Source organism: Mytilus edulis, chromosome 8 (genome assembly GCF_963676685.1).
Source record: "Mytilus edulis chromosome 8, xbMytEdul2.2, whole genome shotgun sequence".
NCBI lineage: Eukaryota > Metazoa > Mollusca > Bivalvia > Mytilida > Mytilidae > Mytilus > Mytilus edulis.
The window spans coordinates 28,261,423-28,274,769 of record NC_092351.1 but is presented as its reverse complement, the minus strand read 5'-3'; the positions used below and the strand labels follow the sequence as shown (position 1 = coordinate 28,274,769).

Sequence of the window (13,347 nt, the reverse complement as noted above, 5' to 3'; positions counted from 1 at the left end):
CGTTCATCTATTAGTTCATTCATCCATCCATTTGTTCGTCCTTCTGTCCCGCTTCGGTTAAAGTTATGGGTCGAGGTAGTTTTTGATGAAGTTGCAGTCCAAACAACTTGAAACTTAGTACACATGTTCCCTATGATATGATATTTCTGATTTTAATACCAAATAAGAGTCTTTATCCCAATTTTACGGTCCACTGAACATAGAAAATGATAGTGCGGGGGCATCCATGTACTACGGACACATTCTTGTAATTATTTATATAATTTATGGTTATATCGGACATGACACATAATGATACATTACATTACAGGAGGAAACAAGAATGCATGGGACCTTATAATCAGTTCTCCTTACTGGGTGAACGGTTGATGTTAAATGAACAAAGGATAACATTAAACACATATAATGCATTGTTTGAGGTATGTATAGTTATTATTGTTGTACAATATTTAAAAGTTTTTTCATTTGACTTTTGCCTAGTTTTCTAAGTCTATGCTATAAATATACTGCCATACATATTAATAAATAATACATGTACTTGAAATTAAATTACATCTAGAAATTTTCACTATACTTCAAGGAATAATGTTCAAAATGTTCTGTTGGATTGAATTAGGTTAATGTGTCAAGAATTATTTTTAGCCATACAATAAAAACAGTTCTGAGAAAATGTTCTTAGCCACCTAATTAAAGCATTTAGGTTTTCATCTTAGTAGATAATATGATACATTTTATTTTCAAACATCTGACTTGAAATTATATGATACATTTTATTTTCTAGCTTTTGACTGAAAGAATTACCTTAGAGATGACATCAGAGAGACAAATAGATCCTGAATCACATTTTAGAATAGAAAATTCCTGTAAGTAAAGTTAAATTGTTGTATAGTTGGATCATTATATTGTATATCACATCGTCTATTATTTGATGTAGATCTTTAATGTTATGACCTCAATGATGTATTCAAGAATGTTGAAAACCACAATTAATCTGTCTATCATAATTTACACAAGATTTAGACAGTGGCATGAATAGAAGTTGAATCATCTATTTAAAAGAATTAGGGGTTGACCAAATTTGTATGAGTTGATATTTAGGATGTGGATGCTTCAGAATAAAAACATTCATAAAACCTATGCTGTTTATCACAAAAGCCCTGGAATGATATGGTCTGACGATTAAGTTGAAGTTTTTGATTGATATAAAAAAAGAGGTCAAAATATTGCAGTACATCCGTGTATTGAGCAGGGAATGGAAAATGAATATTTTAGATCTAGTGTCTTGACAGAAATAATAATATTTTGATAAGAATTTACGGATAATTGGGGAGGGGGACTGGATAGCATATAGCATATTGTCCGATTTTTTACTAGTTACATGTATAATTTCAGCGATATTAAAGGTTGTGGCTACAATGATTAGACAATGTAAGATGACACCAGAAATAATGGAAGTGAGGCGACTGTTTTTATCAGATCTTACTATACTGTGCAATAATAACAGAGAAAACAGGAGGTAGATATATTATAATTATGGACATGAAGAGAAGATTGTTTTTGTTTTATCTCTCTTTACAGTAATAAAATAGCATTATTAACATAAGGCATGTTTATGCATTTTTACAAGAACAGAATTTCCATCTTGCCTGCCCAATTATGGGGCATTTTAAAGTATTTCTAACACATTTATGCGATTTAAAAAAAAATTGCTTTTAAAAATGAAAGGATATTTTTTCACACCTCAATCAAATTAGTAAGGTGCATATAGTACATCTGTTAATGTTGTATTTCAGAACACTGTTACAGATGTCTGTCTGGCAGGACTGGCTGTTTTCTCTTGCCTATATTTATCCCCAAAATGAAGAAGAGGCTAAAATCACAGACATGGTGATGTCATTATTTAGGATGTTATTACACCATGCTATTAAGTATGAATATGGTGGATGGAGAGTTTGGATAGATACATTAGCTATTCTACATTCAAAGGTATGAAAACAAAATTCATCATTTCAGGGATTGGTAAAGTATGGGTAATTTCACAGTTATAACTCTAAACAATTACATTGTTTTGGTATATAATTTAGAACATGCAATTTCAGTTTAAAATTTATCAAGATTTATTCATTTAGGGTTACCAAAAATGTGAAACTTTTAGATTGTATGGAGTGCATTCATTTGTCCAATATCAAAAATTTGCAAAAGAAGGAACAAATTAAGTCAAATGCATGAATCAACCCAATGAATCATCTTTTGAAAATTGTATGCAACAATGGAATCTGTTTTATGAAGAAGAAAAAACCTTTCCATATGTATATGTAGTATGCAACTGTTTTTATGCCCCACCTACGATAGTAGAGGGGCATTATGTTTTCTGGTCTGTGCGTCCGTCCGTCCGTTTGTTCGTCCGTCCGTCCATCCGTCTGTCCCGCTTCAGGTTAAAGTTTTTGGTCAAGGTAGTTTTTGATGAAGTTTAAGTCCAATCGACTTCAAACTTAGTACACATGTCCCCTATGATATGATCTTTCTAATTTTAATGCCAAATTAGAGTTTTTACCCCAATTTCACGGTCCACTGAACATGGAAAATGATAGTGCGAGTGGGGCATTCGTGTACTGAGGACACATTCTTGTTTTTAAATATATTTATATATTGAAAGCCTTTCTTTACAGTAAATATACTCTTAAAAAACACAGTTATTGAATTTTAAAGGTTCTTTTTTAGTTATGTTCATTTTTAAAATGTACAATGCTCATTTACAGGTAGCCTACGTAGATTTTAAGATTCACATGTCTAGAATGTACAAGGAATATGATAAACAAAGAACAGATGACATTGACCCAGCCGAAAGAAGACATTACCCAGTTAGTACCATATCTGGTGTCTCTGATGCAGAAATAGCAAAACCTCTGCCAAAAAGTACTGTTACTTTAAAGGAATTGGCAGAATCAGGAGGTGACAGCAATAATAGTCAAGGGGAGAAAACTGTAGAATTGAATACTCAGCAACAAGTTGAACAATTTTTAAACGAAGTTATAGATGATGTGGTAGATATTGTTGATGGTAAAAAATCAAACAATTCACAAGAACCAACCTCAGAAAGTGCAAATCAAAAACCTAGTCAGCAAACAGAAGAGGAACAGACTGAAGATACTGAGGAACGTCCTAGACGACAGGCCTCAGTACAGAGGACAGATAGTACAAGAATATTTAGCCCTGGACCAAGGGCTCCACCATTTAGAATACCAGAGTTTAGGTGGTCAGGCCTTCATCAGAAATTGTTATCAGATTTGCTATTTTCTATAGAAACAGACCTACAAGTTTGGAAAAGGTAGGAGTTCACTGAGTGATGCTGGAAACTCATTTATGTATGCTTCAGACACCTAAATTGATATTATTTAAATGAACAATTATATGGAAAATTGCATGGAAGTGCTCTCAAGCTTAATCATCTCTAATTTATTTAGATAAAAGAAATAACCAAAAAAGTTATTGTCCTTTGTGCAACACTGGTGCCATTGAACTGTTCTTTTATTTCCTAAATATAAAAAAGAAGATGCGGTATAATTGTCAATGAGATAACTTTCTACAAGAGACAAAAATGACACAGAAATTAACAACTATAGGTCACTGTACAGCCTTCAACAATGAGCAGAGCCAATGCCGCATAGTCAGCTATAAAAGACCCTGAAATGAAAAAATGTAAAACAATTCAAACGAGAAAACTAAGATTCAGTCAGATTTAAAAAGATTCACATGGTACTGTTAATATGTAGTAACTACAAAGTCAAAGAAACTTTTTCTATTTTCAGCCATAGTACCAAGACTGTGATAGACTTTGTTAATGCTGGTGAGAACCATGTGTATGTTGTCAATGTGACACATATGATATCTCAGCTAGCAGACAATTTAATCACTTCCTGTGGTGGATTACTTCCCTTGTTAGCAGCTTCAACTTCACCTAATGTAAGTATTTGTTAACAGCAAGTCCTTTCAAAACAAAACTGAAATCCTTATTTCGATGTATAATTATAGTAATGTAACTTCAGAATAAAATATTTTTCTTAAATTTGAATAAGCCAGCAACTCAACAACACAAGTTTAAATTAAAAGGATATCATTTGAACTTCAGCAATTCCCAATAGAGCAAGCACTTAGATCTTTTGGCAGGTTCCAGATTACTTGAGTTGTGAATACATTCAACATGTTGGTGTATTCCTTTAATTCACAGTGTTACAAAATAAAGCACACTTGTTGTATTTTCCTGCAGTCATTACATGATTGATAATTATTTTGTTAGCTGTATTAAAAAAGATTGGTAGATTCAGTGTATGATGTTTATTAGATTGCTATTTTTGGGATACGATTGCTTTCAAGCAATCTGTAGACTTTTACCGTTGACTCATTGCTGCATTCCCTCATGTCAGCCATTTTATTGTAAACATTCAGCAACATCTCAGATTCTTATGATTGTCTTGCTTTAAAAGGTAAAAACAAGCAAAAGGATTGAACATAAACAACTTTCCTGTAATGTTCTTCTCATAATCTTCATGTTTGATATTTCCCTTGACTTATACGCATGTTTTTAACAACATGGAAAATCAGAATTAAGCAGTATTTATATTTAGTGTTTTTATAAATTTAGAAACACGTCAGAGGGAATCCCCCAGTTTTGATAAATGCGGGGGTTCTCTGAATTCCAATAATTCTATTTCTGTCATATATAAGAATTGAAGTGGAGTTTTTTTTATATTTTACCGTTATGAAACTAATATTTGATACTGTACTCTCATAAAGAAATGGAGAACCATTCATCATATCATTTAATAAACGTTCTTGTTTCAAACCACATGTCGCGGGTTTGTTTATGTATTAATGCGCATGCGTATAGTTTTCTTGATTTCAAGGGGTATCAGATTGAGTGGTTGCTCTGGATTCCCTACTTCATTGATTAATTTGAAACTCGTGGGATTCTTTCTATGTCTGTCTCAATTGAGGGTTATTGTTGTTGCATAATTTTAAATCATATGCATCATTTAAATTAAAATAAATGTCCACTTCGGAAAGGTTTACACCCCTTCAGCCAAAATGGAGTCTTCCATATTAACGTTTCGAGTTGTCTCACTTCCGGAAGTATTTTCTGTCAAAATCGAAATACAATACAACAATATTAAAAGAAAAATTAACTCGTTAGATGTCGATAAATGTCGTATTATGTTAAGAACGATCTCAATTTAAACAGAGAGTGTGTACGGAAAGGAGTCATGCCCACTGACCCAAAGGAAAATAATATTTAAAGAGTTAGAAATGGGGTTCCTCCTAGAATTAACAGTGATAAGATACAAAGTGAAATAAAAATGTACCTTTTCTCACTCTCAGTGACTGCTGTGGAAAGTAAACTGGGAATTTATAGTACAAAAATAAAACACAATAAGTACATTGCTCATACACTTGTATCCGGGATTGGCTATTTTTAAAGTTGAATGACTATTCAGATTATTACATTTTGCATATGCAGTTGAATTTGTTTTGAAAATAATACTATCCAGCTGTACCAGGGCTGCCAAAAATGCGTGAGACTCATGCATGTTCATGCTTTTTTTGCGGCAGTATCATTGAATCCATTGTTTTCCTCTTTAATCTTTATAATTTTGGCCAAATCTCAAGCATTTGCTTAATGAAAAGTTGGCAGAACTGCTATACATGTGTCAATGAAAACTATGGCAATTGTATCCCTCAGAGCATTCTGCTCTTTGATTATATGTTTGTCAAAGTTGGACAAAACTTTTTATCCTGCAGCCCTTGAAATAAAGGATTTACAAGTATAATTGGTGATAACAGATTATTAGAACCCAAAAGAATATTCCTTTAAAGGTTGTTTATACACAGATTACAAGATATATTTTACAGTCTTAAGATATATTTGTATAAAACATATTTTAAAGTTGAATGTAACCAGTATAAATATATGAATTCTTTAATGCTATGACCAATGATGACTTCTTCAATACTGTGGATTCATTATTATTCGTTGGATACCAAATTTCGTGGATTTCGTGGGTACAGGTTGACCACAAAATTAAATGTTCAACGAATTTTAAATTTTCCATTAGCTAGTATGCATACTTGGGCAAAACCTTAAATGTCTACGAGAGTGTCAGTTTTCGTCAATCCATGAAAATTGGTACCCACGAAAAATAAATGAATTCACAGTATTGTATTAACCATTAAACTAAAATGAAGCTTATGTTATCCTTTCATACAATTTTAAGTTTGTAAACTTGTGTTTTATTTTTGTAGGGAGAAGTAGAGTTATTAGAACCTACCCAAGGTTTATCTATAGAACAAGCTGTATCTATACTGAACCGTGTGATGAACATGACAGATATCTTAGTATTTGCCAGTTCTACAAACTTTGCTGAGTTAGAACAAGAGAAGAATATGCCAACAGGCGGGATTCTGAGGCAGTGCCTTAGATTAGGTAAGATTTTCTGTCATATACACTCAACATGCATTTAAATATTATATTAGCTGGGTCAGATAAAAATCGACCTTTTGCAAATGAATATCAATATACAAATGTATATGTTCACCTATTTCATGTTGAAAAAATCAATAACTGTTTTAAAATTGAGTTGATATAAGAACCGTACAAAACAGACAAAAAACATCTTTTATTTTGTATTTGAAATTTTTTGAAGTTAAAAAATCAATCAAAGTGTGCAGAATGTTGATTTCTCTCTGACGTAAGTTATATGTCAATATTTATATATATATACAGGAGTATTTGTATTAAAATTTTGTGTGTTTGTGAAGAATAAAATGCATCTTAAACTTCTTTCAGTATGCACATCAACAGTTAGAAATTGTTTAGAATGTCGACACAGACAGGCCCCAAAGACTCCAACTAGTGCCTCAACACCTTCAGAAAGGTCAAGGTCAGGATCCATGAGAGGTCAGAGCCAGGTTGTTAATGGTGTTGACCCCATACAAGCTCTGATCATGGCATCACATCCTACAGAAAAGGTAAGCAAACAAATTTTATACATGTTTTATTAAATGTTGGTTGCCTTTTATTCAGTGGCAAATATTACATGCATGCAAAGGAAGAGTTACCTTATTTGAACATAAAGATATATCGAAAATTACCCAAAATGGAAGACACTAAATTCATTGTTTTCATAATTTTTAAAATCAAGACCAATACAAGATTTAGAAATAACTATTATTGGACTTGTTTAACATTTGATCATGTAGTATAGTTTCTGAATAAGAATATATTATCAGCTACCAAATATATTTTACTTTTATAGAGAACATTGAGGCTGAATGAGATTGTTTCGCTCAAAGAAAATAAATATTTTTTTTTCTTTTTCAGAACATTGTTGAGAATCTGAATGAGAATGTATCACCAATAAAGGATTATGATAGACTTCTACAAGACATGGATATTAACAGACTAAGAGCTGTTGTTTATAGAGATGTGGTGAGTTCTGATTAGAGTTGTCTTTCCTTTGTCAAAATGATAACTTTGATACGATATTTGAAATTAGAAGTCCAGTAATACACTAGAAATTATTCCAGGAAATAAATAAAAGATTACAACAATTCATTTCTTGATTAAATTAGACAAAATAAGAAGTATGTCATTTGATAGAATTTATGTGTACAGGTTCACAAATATAATTTCAAATGATTTTACCAGAAATCAGTTGTAACATTTGTGAGGAACATTTCAAAATAAAACATTGTCTGTGATTTACCTCTCACAGTCATGTAAAGTAGCACTAATACATTGCTATGGTGGTATTTTGTTGTACCATGCTATTAGAAATAAGGATAATGATTGACAGAGGATTAAGTTTTCTCAACATAATTCAGTTTAATTTGAACCTAGTCAGGGAAATTGATCAACTGAAAATTTGGGTAAAAGACAGAATGTACTAATATTGACTGATTTCATTACTACAAAATAACTCATGGAGTAGCATTTTGGGAAACATCTTTTAAGTGTATAAGTAGATATAAGAAGATGTGGTATGAATGTCAAAGGAGACATCTCTCCATCCAATTCATAAATTGTGAAAAAAACATTGTAGGTCAAAGTACGGTGTTCAATAAGAAACCTTGGCTCACATAACATGCTATAAAGGGCCTTAAGAATGACGAGTGTAAAACCATTCAAACAGGAAAACAAATGTCTAATCTATATTAAAATAAACAAGAAACATATTTAATTGATCATTTTACTAGTAAGTGTGTCTATTTAACAAGGAGGAAACTAAACAAGCACAGTTCCTAGCATTGGCTATTGTATACTTCACCTCCGTGTTAATGGTGTCCAAGTACCGAGATATCCTAGAACCACCCAGTCCTGCTGCCACGCCCACTTCAAGTACACACAGACAGTCTTTTACTTCTCAATCTGGTAAGTCAAACTTGACAATCAGTTAGTGCAAGTTAGTTAAGATATGGAAATATTTTAAGTTAAAAAGATTATTAATATTGTCAGCAGAAGTGATTTGTAAGTACATTTTAGTTCAAGTGATTCATTCAGAATAGATTCTTATCAGAGCTCTTTTTATACAAAAAAAAGATAAAAACAACTTTGAAGTGCAATCAAAATTGCTGAGGTCAAATACTTGACGACTAAATTAAATTGGTTGATTTACCCTTTTAAAATTTTTTTTATTGGATAACTTTGATTTTTACAACTCACAATTTCCTGATTTAGAATGTATAGAACAATGAAAAATTTCAAAATGAAAAATAACATCACATCTTTCGTAGAATTTCCATTATGGTTTTAACCAATCACAACATTTTGTGTATGCTTTTGATAAAATTACTTTCTAAATTAGCAAAAAATACTAAAAGATTTGGAAACAATTTAAATAAATTCCTAGAGAATTGTTAACAGTGTTCTAAAACATTATATTACTAGGTTCTTTAAACATACTGTCATTGGCATGTTAAAATTTGAATAAATAGGTATTGTGAATGTAGAAGTTACTGTAGTGATATATTTCTGCAGTAACAACAGAAAAATATGACAAAATATGATATTAAATAATTTCATGTACTGAAAATTCTGTTATTGGTTACTTTTAATAACTTAGTGCTCATGGAAATTGAGAAGCTGGCAAGTATGGAAAGAAAAGGTAATTTTAAAGTATATTAGGATGAGGATATACTAATACAAGGAAAGTACAGCTTGTCAGATATTTAAAGATATTACATGCTAGGTGTGCAAACCAATAACTATGCTAGAATGTCTCATCATTTTTTCAGATATCACTACTGATAATGTGACTTCTATATATATTTTTGAAAGATATTTTTATGCTACATTTTGAATAATTGGGCTCATTATGTTTTTCAAGTTTGTGAGTCTGTATTTCCATCTGTTTGTCTGTCTTTGTGTTAAGTGGTTTTCTTGATACTAGTTACACATAGATCATTATGTTTAAAAGAACTTTTGAAAAGACATGTCAAGTTACAGTTTTGACCTGATTTTGCAGCTCAGTGAACATATAAATGTATGTAAACATAATGTGTTGTACACCAGCTCATATATTATTTTCAGTGTACAATGCAAGTTGTTGTTCACATATTTATTGATACTCAGATATCTTTATTGAATCACCAAAATTGATATTTTTGCACATTTTTGAATGTTAGTCTATACAGGGATCATATTACGTGAAAAAGATTTATAGAAGTCAAATGAAGTTGTTATATTTTGCATCATGTAAAGAAAACTTTAAGGAGAGAAGATGAATAATTTCTTAAGGATTTCTGCTTTGAGCTTCTCTTACAAATCTTGTCTCATTTTAAATCTATGAAAATTAAATGATATTTAGTCTTGGAAACTGAATGTTGTTTATTTTACATATATAGCATGTATATACTAGTCAGTAATCAGATCAGTTTATAGCTTTTAATGCATTAATTATAGTATTTGGCTTTATTCTTTTTACTTTCTTGTGAGTTATTGAAAATTGTGCTGATTGAATTTAATTTCCTATTCCTCAGCTACTGGACTCCTTCAAAACTTGCGTCCTCTTTTAAACCCCCCAAATGGTGATTCTCCAAAAACTGGACTTCTGGGAAAAACAGACAATAAATCACCAACTGACCCTGACCTTCAAACAAAGGAATCCTCATCAACCTTATCCAGTATCTCTGTTAAAAGTGACCTTGAAGTTACTGAAGATGGAAGTGTTCTAGCCAGCATGGCTGCTGGGGATTTAGTGGTTGAAAATGAAGAAAAGACCGATTCTAATTTGGAGCATGATAATATGAATGAAAATTTAGATAAGAGGGCTGAAGGTTAACATTTGTTGTCAGATGTTGTTTCATATAATCTCTTATTTTAACCATCTTTTTACTTTTTCCAGATGTAGAAAAACATGTGCTGGTTAATTTCACTTATGATTTATTCTTGTCTCTATCATTTATCTTTTTCTTTGACATTTGCATTTTCTTTGACACAGGTGACATTTCTGCAATAGTTTCTTGCTAATTTTTATTTCCTCGTCTTTATGTGTATTTTTATTTATGTTATTTTTGTTTATAATGCACATTTTGTGTGTTCCTAAATTTTCATATTAAAACACTAAAAAATAAGACCATAAAAGAGTTATTCTTGGCTTCTTAAGATAATTATTATTTGTCAATATAAAACTAATTTTGGTTTATTCAACTTGGTTAACTTATGTTGACAGTAAGGTAATCAAGTAAAGAATGCATTCAAGCAAATAAATAACTCTTGATCAATTTTTCAAATACAAATTTTTCCCAAATTTCAATAAACATGGTAATTTTTTTCAAAGCAGGAAAACATTGTGAATGTTTTAAAAATTATTGCTGACAGTAGACATTTTGAAATGTGAGTAGACCAAAATATTATTTGAGATTAACAGTAATTAATTTTCTTTAATATTTTCATGCTAGGGGATGAAAATGGAGATGATGAAGAGGAAGAAGAAGAAGATGATGAAGAAGAGGAAGAAACTGATGAAAGTGAACAGGAAGAGGAAGTTAAGGATGAGCAGACAGGGGACACAACTCCAGAAAAGGATGATCAGATAGGGGAGACAACTCCAGAAAAAGATACAGAATCAGAGGATAAAACTGAGGAGCCACATGAGAAAACAAAGATTAAAGCTGATATTCATATTAATGATACAACAGGTATATACTATTTTTGAAGTGGATATTAATAAAAAGGGATGTGGGGTATACATCGTAGAGACAGTAAACCAATGGAAAAAGTATCAGAAAGTCATTTATAGGTCTACATACAATATCCAACAGTAGAATAAAATACTTAATATAGTAAAGAGTAAAAACTCGTGAACTATTTCAGTTACAATCATTATCTATTTAAAAAATACAATTCAGTGACTTTTTAACATGTCATATGTATAGTAACCTACACCAGATTTTAAATTGTTTTATCTCTTTCTTGTATACTTATTTTGTTCTGATCAACAACATTTATATGCTTTAAAATGTGTAATGTGATGGTTGCTTTAAACATTGAAAAAAAATAAATGTACAAAGAAAAATTGTAAGCTTGTTGTGCTTATTAAACAGTTTGTTGGCAGTATACAGCATTTCTTTTATATTTTTATGTTGCAGCTGTTGTTAAACCTTCAGAAAGTAAGAAAAAAGGTTGTTATTAAGATTTCATACTAAATGTATCAACATTATCCTCTCCTTCATTCAGTGTCATAACATCCTTGCATCCTTTATCATAAACCTTTGTATTGTCATACCTTAACCATTTTTAAAAAACCCTGGAATATCAATTAAATTACATTTTTTACAATTTATTTAGTATGATATCTCCCACAACTGAAGTATTTTGTGTTATGTTAAGTATGCATGTGCTTGTTTCTTGTTTTGATTTTTATTTGGTTTGAAGCAACCTTGTTTATGTTTGCCTTATGTTTTGTTTAATTAATGCTGGATAAATGTTTGTTGTATAGACAAAATAGAATACCCAGGTATGCATGTGTTTGAATCATTATTCCTACTTAATAAAGAGACTTAACATTGATATCAAAATAGTCACTTTGAGAAGATGAACTTATATAAGTAGAGAACATTCATCTGAAAATAATTCCAATTAAGTATGTTTTGATGTTGTCATTTATAAAGCCTGCATGAATTGCCTCCCCTGGCTATCCTCTTTTTTTGGTGCACCAACATGCTATATTTGTTCTGTCCAATTATATCAATCAAATAATTTGCATACCAATTTGTAATTCACAATTTTAGAATATAAATTATTATAAATGTTTCATTCACTAAAAACGAGGATAACATTCTGACATTGCATGTGAAGATCATCATTCACTTATACATTATTTTATGTATGCTGTAAAAAAAAATTATCCAAAGCTTGAAATTCTGATGATTAGATTCCCATTGATGTAATTTTAGTTTGTTATTTCGCTTTCCTGCAAAGTTGCAAGGCAAAGAAGACAACAATTTGGATGGTCAAATAAGAAAATCAAACAGTTTGCCCTCCAGCATGCCAGGGAATAACTCCTATTTAAACTACATCAATGGAAAATGTTCTGCTAACTGCTGCTGTGTCAAGCCTAACATTCTATTTTATTTTTTGCCAAACATATATATAGGACAATAGAAATTCAAGTCATTGCGTGTATGGAGGTTTAAGCAAATCATGAGAGTCACCGTAAACCATTGTCTTGAAAATTCTTCTTCATTTAACAGTATTCTAGCCAAACACAGTAAAATTATATAGGAAAAAGTTTCTCATGTTGTTTTCAAGGAATATGATCAAATGGTTGAATAAAATATTATTATAATAGCATTAGAGTACCAGAACTTTTTTAAATGTTGTCTAGCAAACAGAAAGATAAAAACTGTGGTCCAATGAATAAAGAAAATAAGTAAAATTGCAGTCAAACAAAATGTCTCTAATTCTCAGTCCCCTTGATTTTAAGAAATTTACAATTTCAATAGTAAAAACCTTTGACAATTTTTCAGATGAAGAAACTGAATCTCCGAGTGCAGATCAGAGTCATGAATCTATAGACCAATCAGATGACCAGGAGACAGAGAAGGAGGAAGACAGAGGGGCAGCTGAAGGAGGTCAGACAGAAGGAGAAGATAAAACTGATGTAAAAGAAAATGGTAGGATTTAAAATATTGTTTTATTATTAGTTTTGAGTATTGATTGGTAGTGAATTATTTAATACAGGTCCTTGTACATTTAACTTACACACACAAGGAGGGGATTTCATTTACGGCAATTAATAAAACTGCATTAGCTGTTTTCATACTTTATGATAGAAGGTTGACATCAACAAT

General features: G+C 31.0%; 1 protein-coding gene across 24 annotated transcripts in view; it reads left to right on the top strand.

The window, feature by feature from the left end:
* Window positions 1-13,347, top strand: part of LOC139485267 (neurobeachin-like) — a 213,792-nt gene that overhangs the window by 34,742 nt on the left and 165,703 nt on the right. For 5 of the 24 annotated variants that reach the window (XM_071269578.1, XM_071269594.1, XM_071269575.1 and 2 more), the window contains 14 exons: window positions 311-419; window positions 782-863; window positions 1,393-1,516; window positions 1,794-1,986; window positions 2,760-3,328; window positions 3,810-3,963; window positions 6,298-6,478; window positions 6,842-7,023; window positions 7,376-7,483; window positions 8,272-8,425; window positions 9,117-9,158; window positions 10,954-11,193; window positions 11,644-11,676; window positions 13,024-13,170. In XM_071269578.1, the coding sequence (XP_071125679.1) occupies window positions 311-419; window positions 782-863; window positions 1,393-1,516; window positions 1,794-1,986; window positions 2,760-3,328; window positions 3,810-3,963; window positions 6,298-6,478; window positions 6,842-7,023; window positions 7,376-7,483; window positions 8,272-8,425; window positions 9,117-9,158; window positions 10,954-11,193; window positions 11,644-11,676; window positions 13,024-13,170 (2,318 nt within the window). The remainder of the gene's footprint in view (window positions 1-310; window positions 420-781; window positions 864-1,392; window positions 1,517-1,793; window positions 1,987-2,759; window positions 3,329-3,809; window positions 3,964-6,297; window positions 6,479-6,841; window positions 7,024-7,375; window positions 7,484-8,271; window positions 8,426-9,116; window positions 9,159-10,953; window positions 11,194-11,643; window positions 11,677-13,023; window positions 13,171-13,347) is intronic. The other 19 variants (XM_071269590.1, XM_071269599.1, XM_071269585.1 and 16 more) reach the window with 10 other exon arrangements.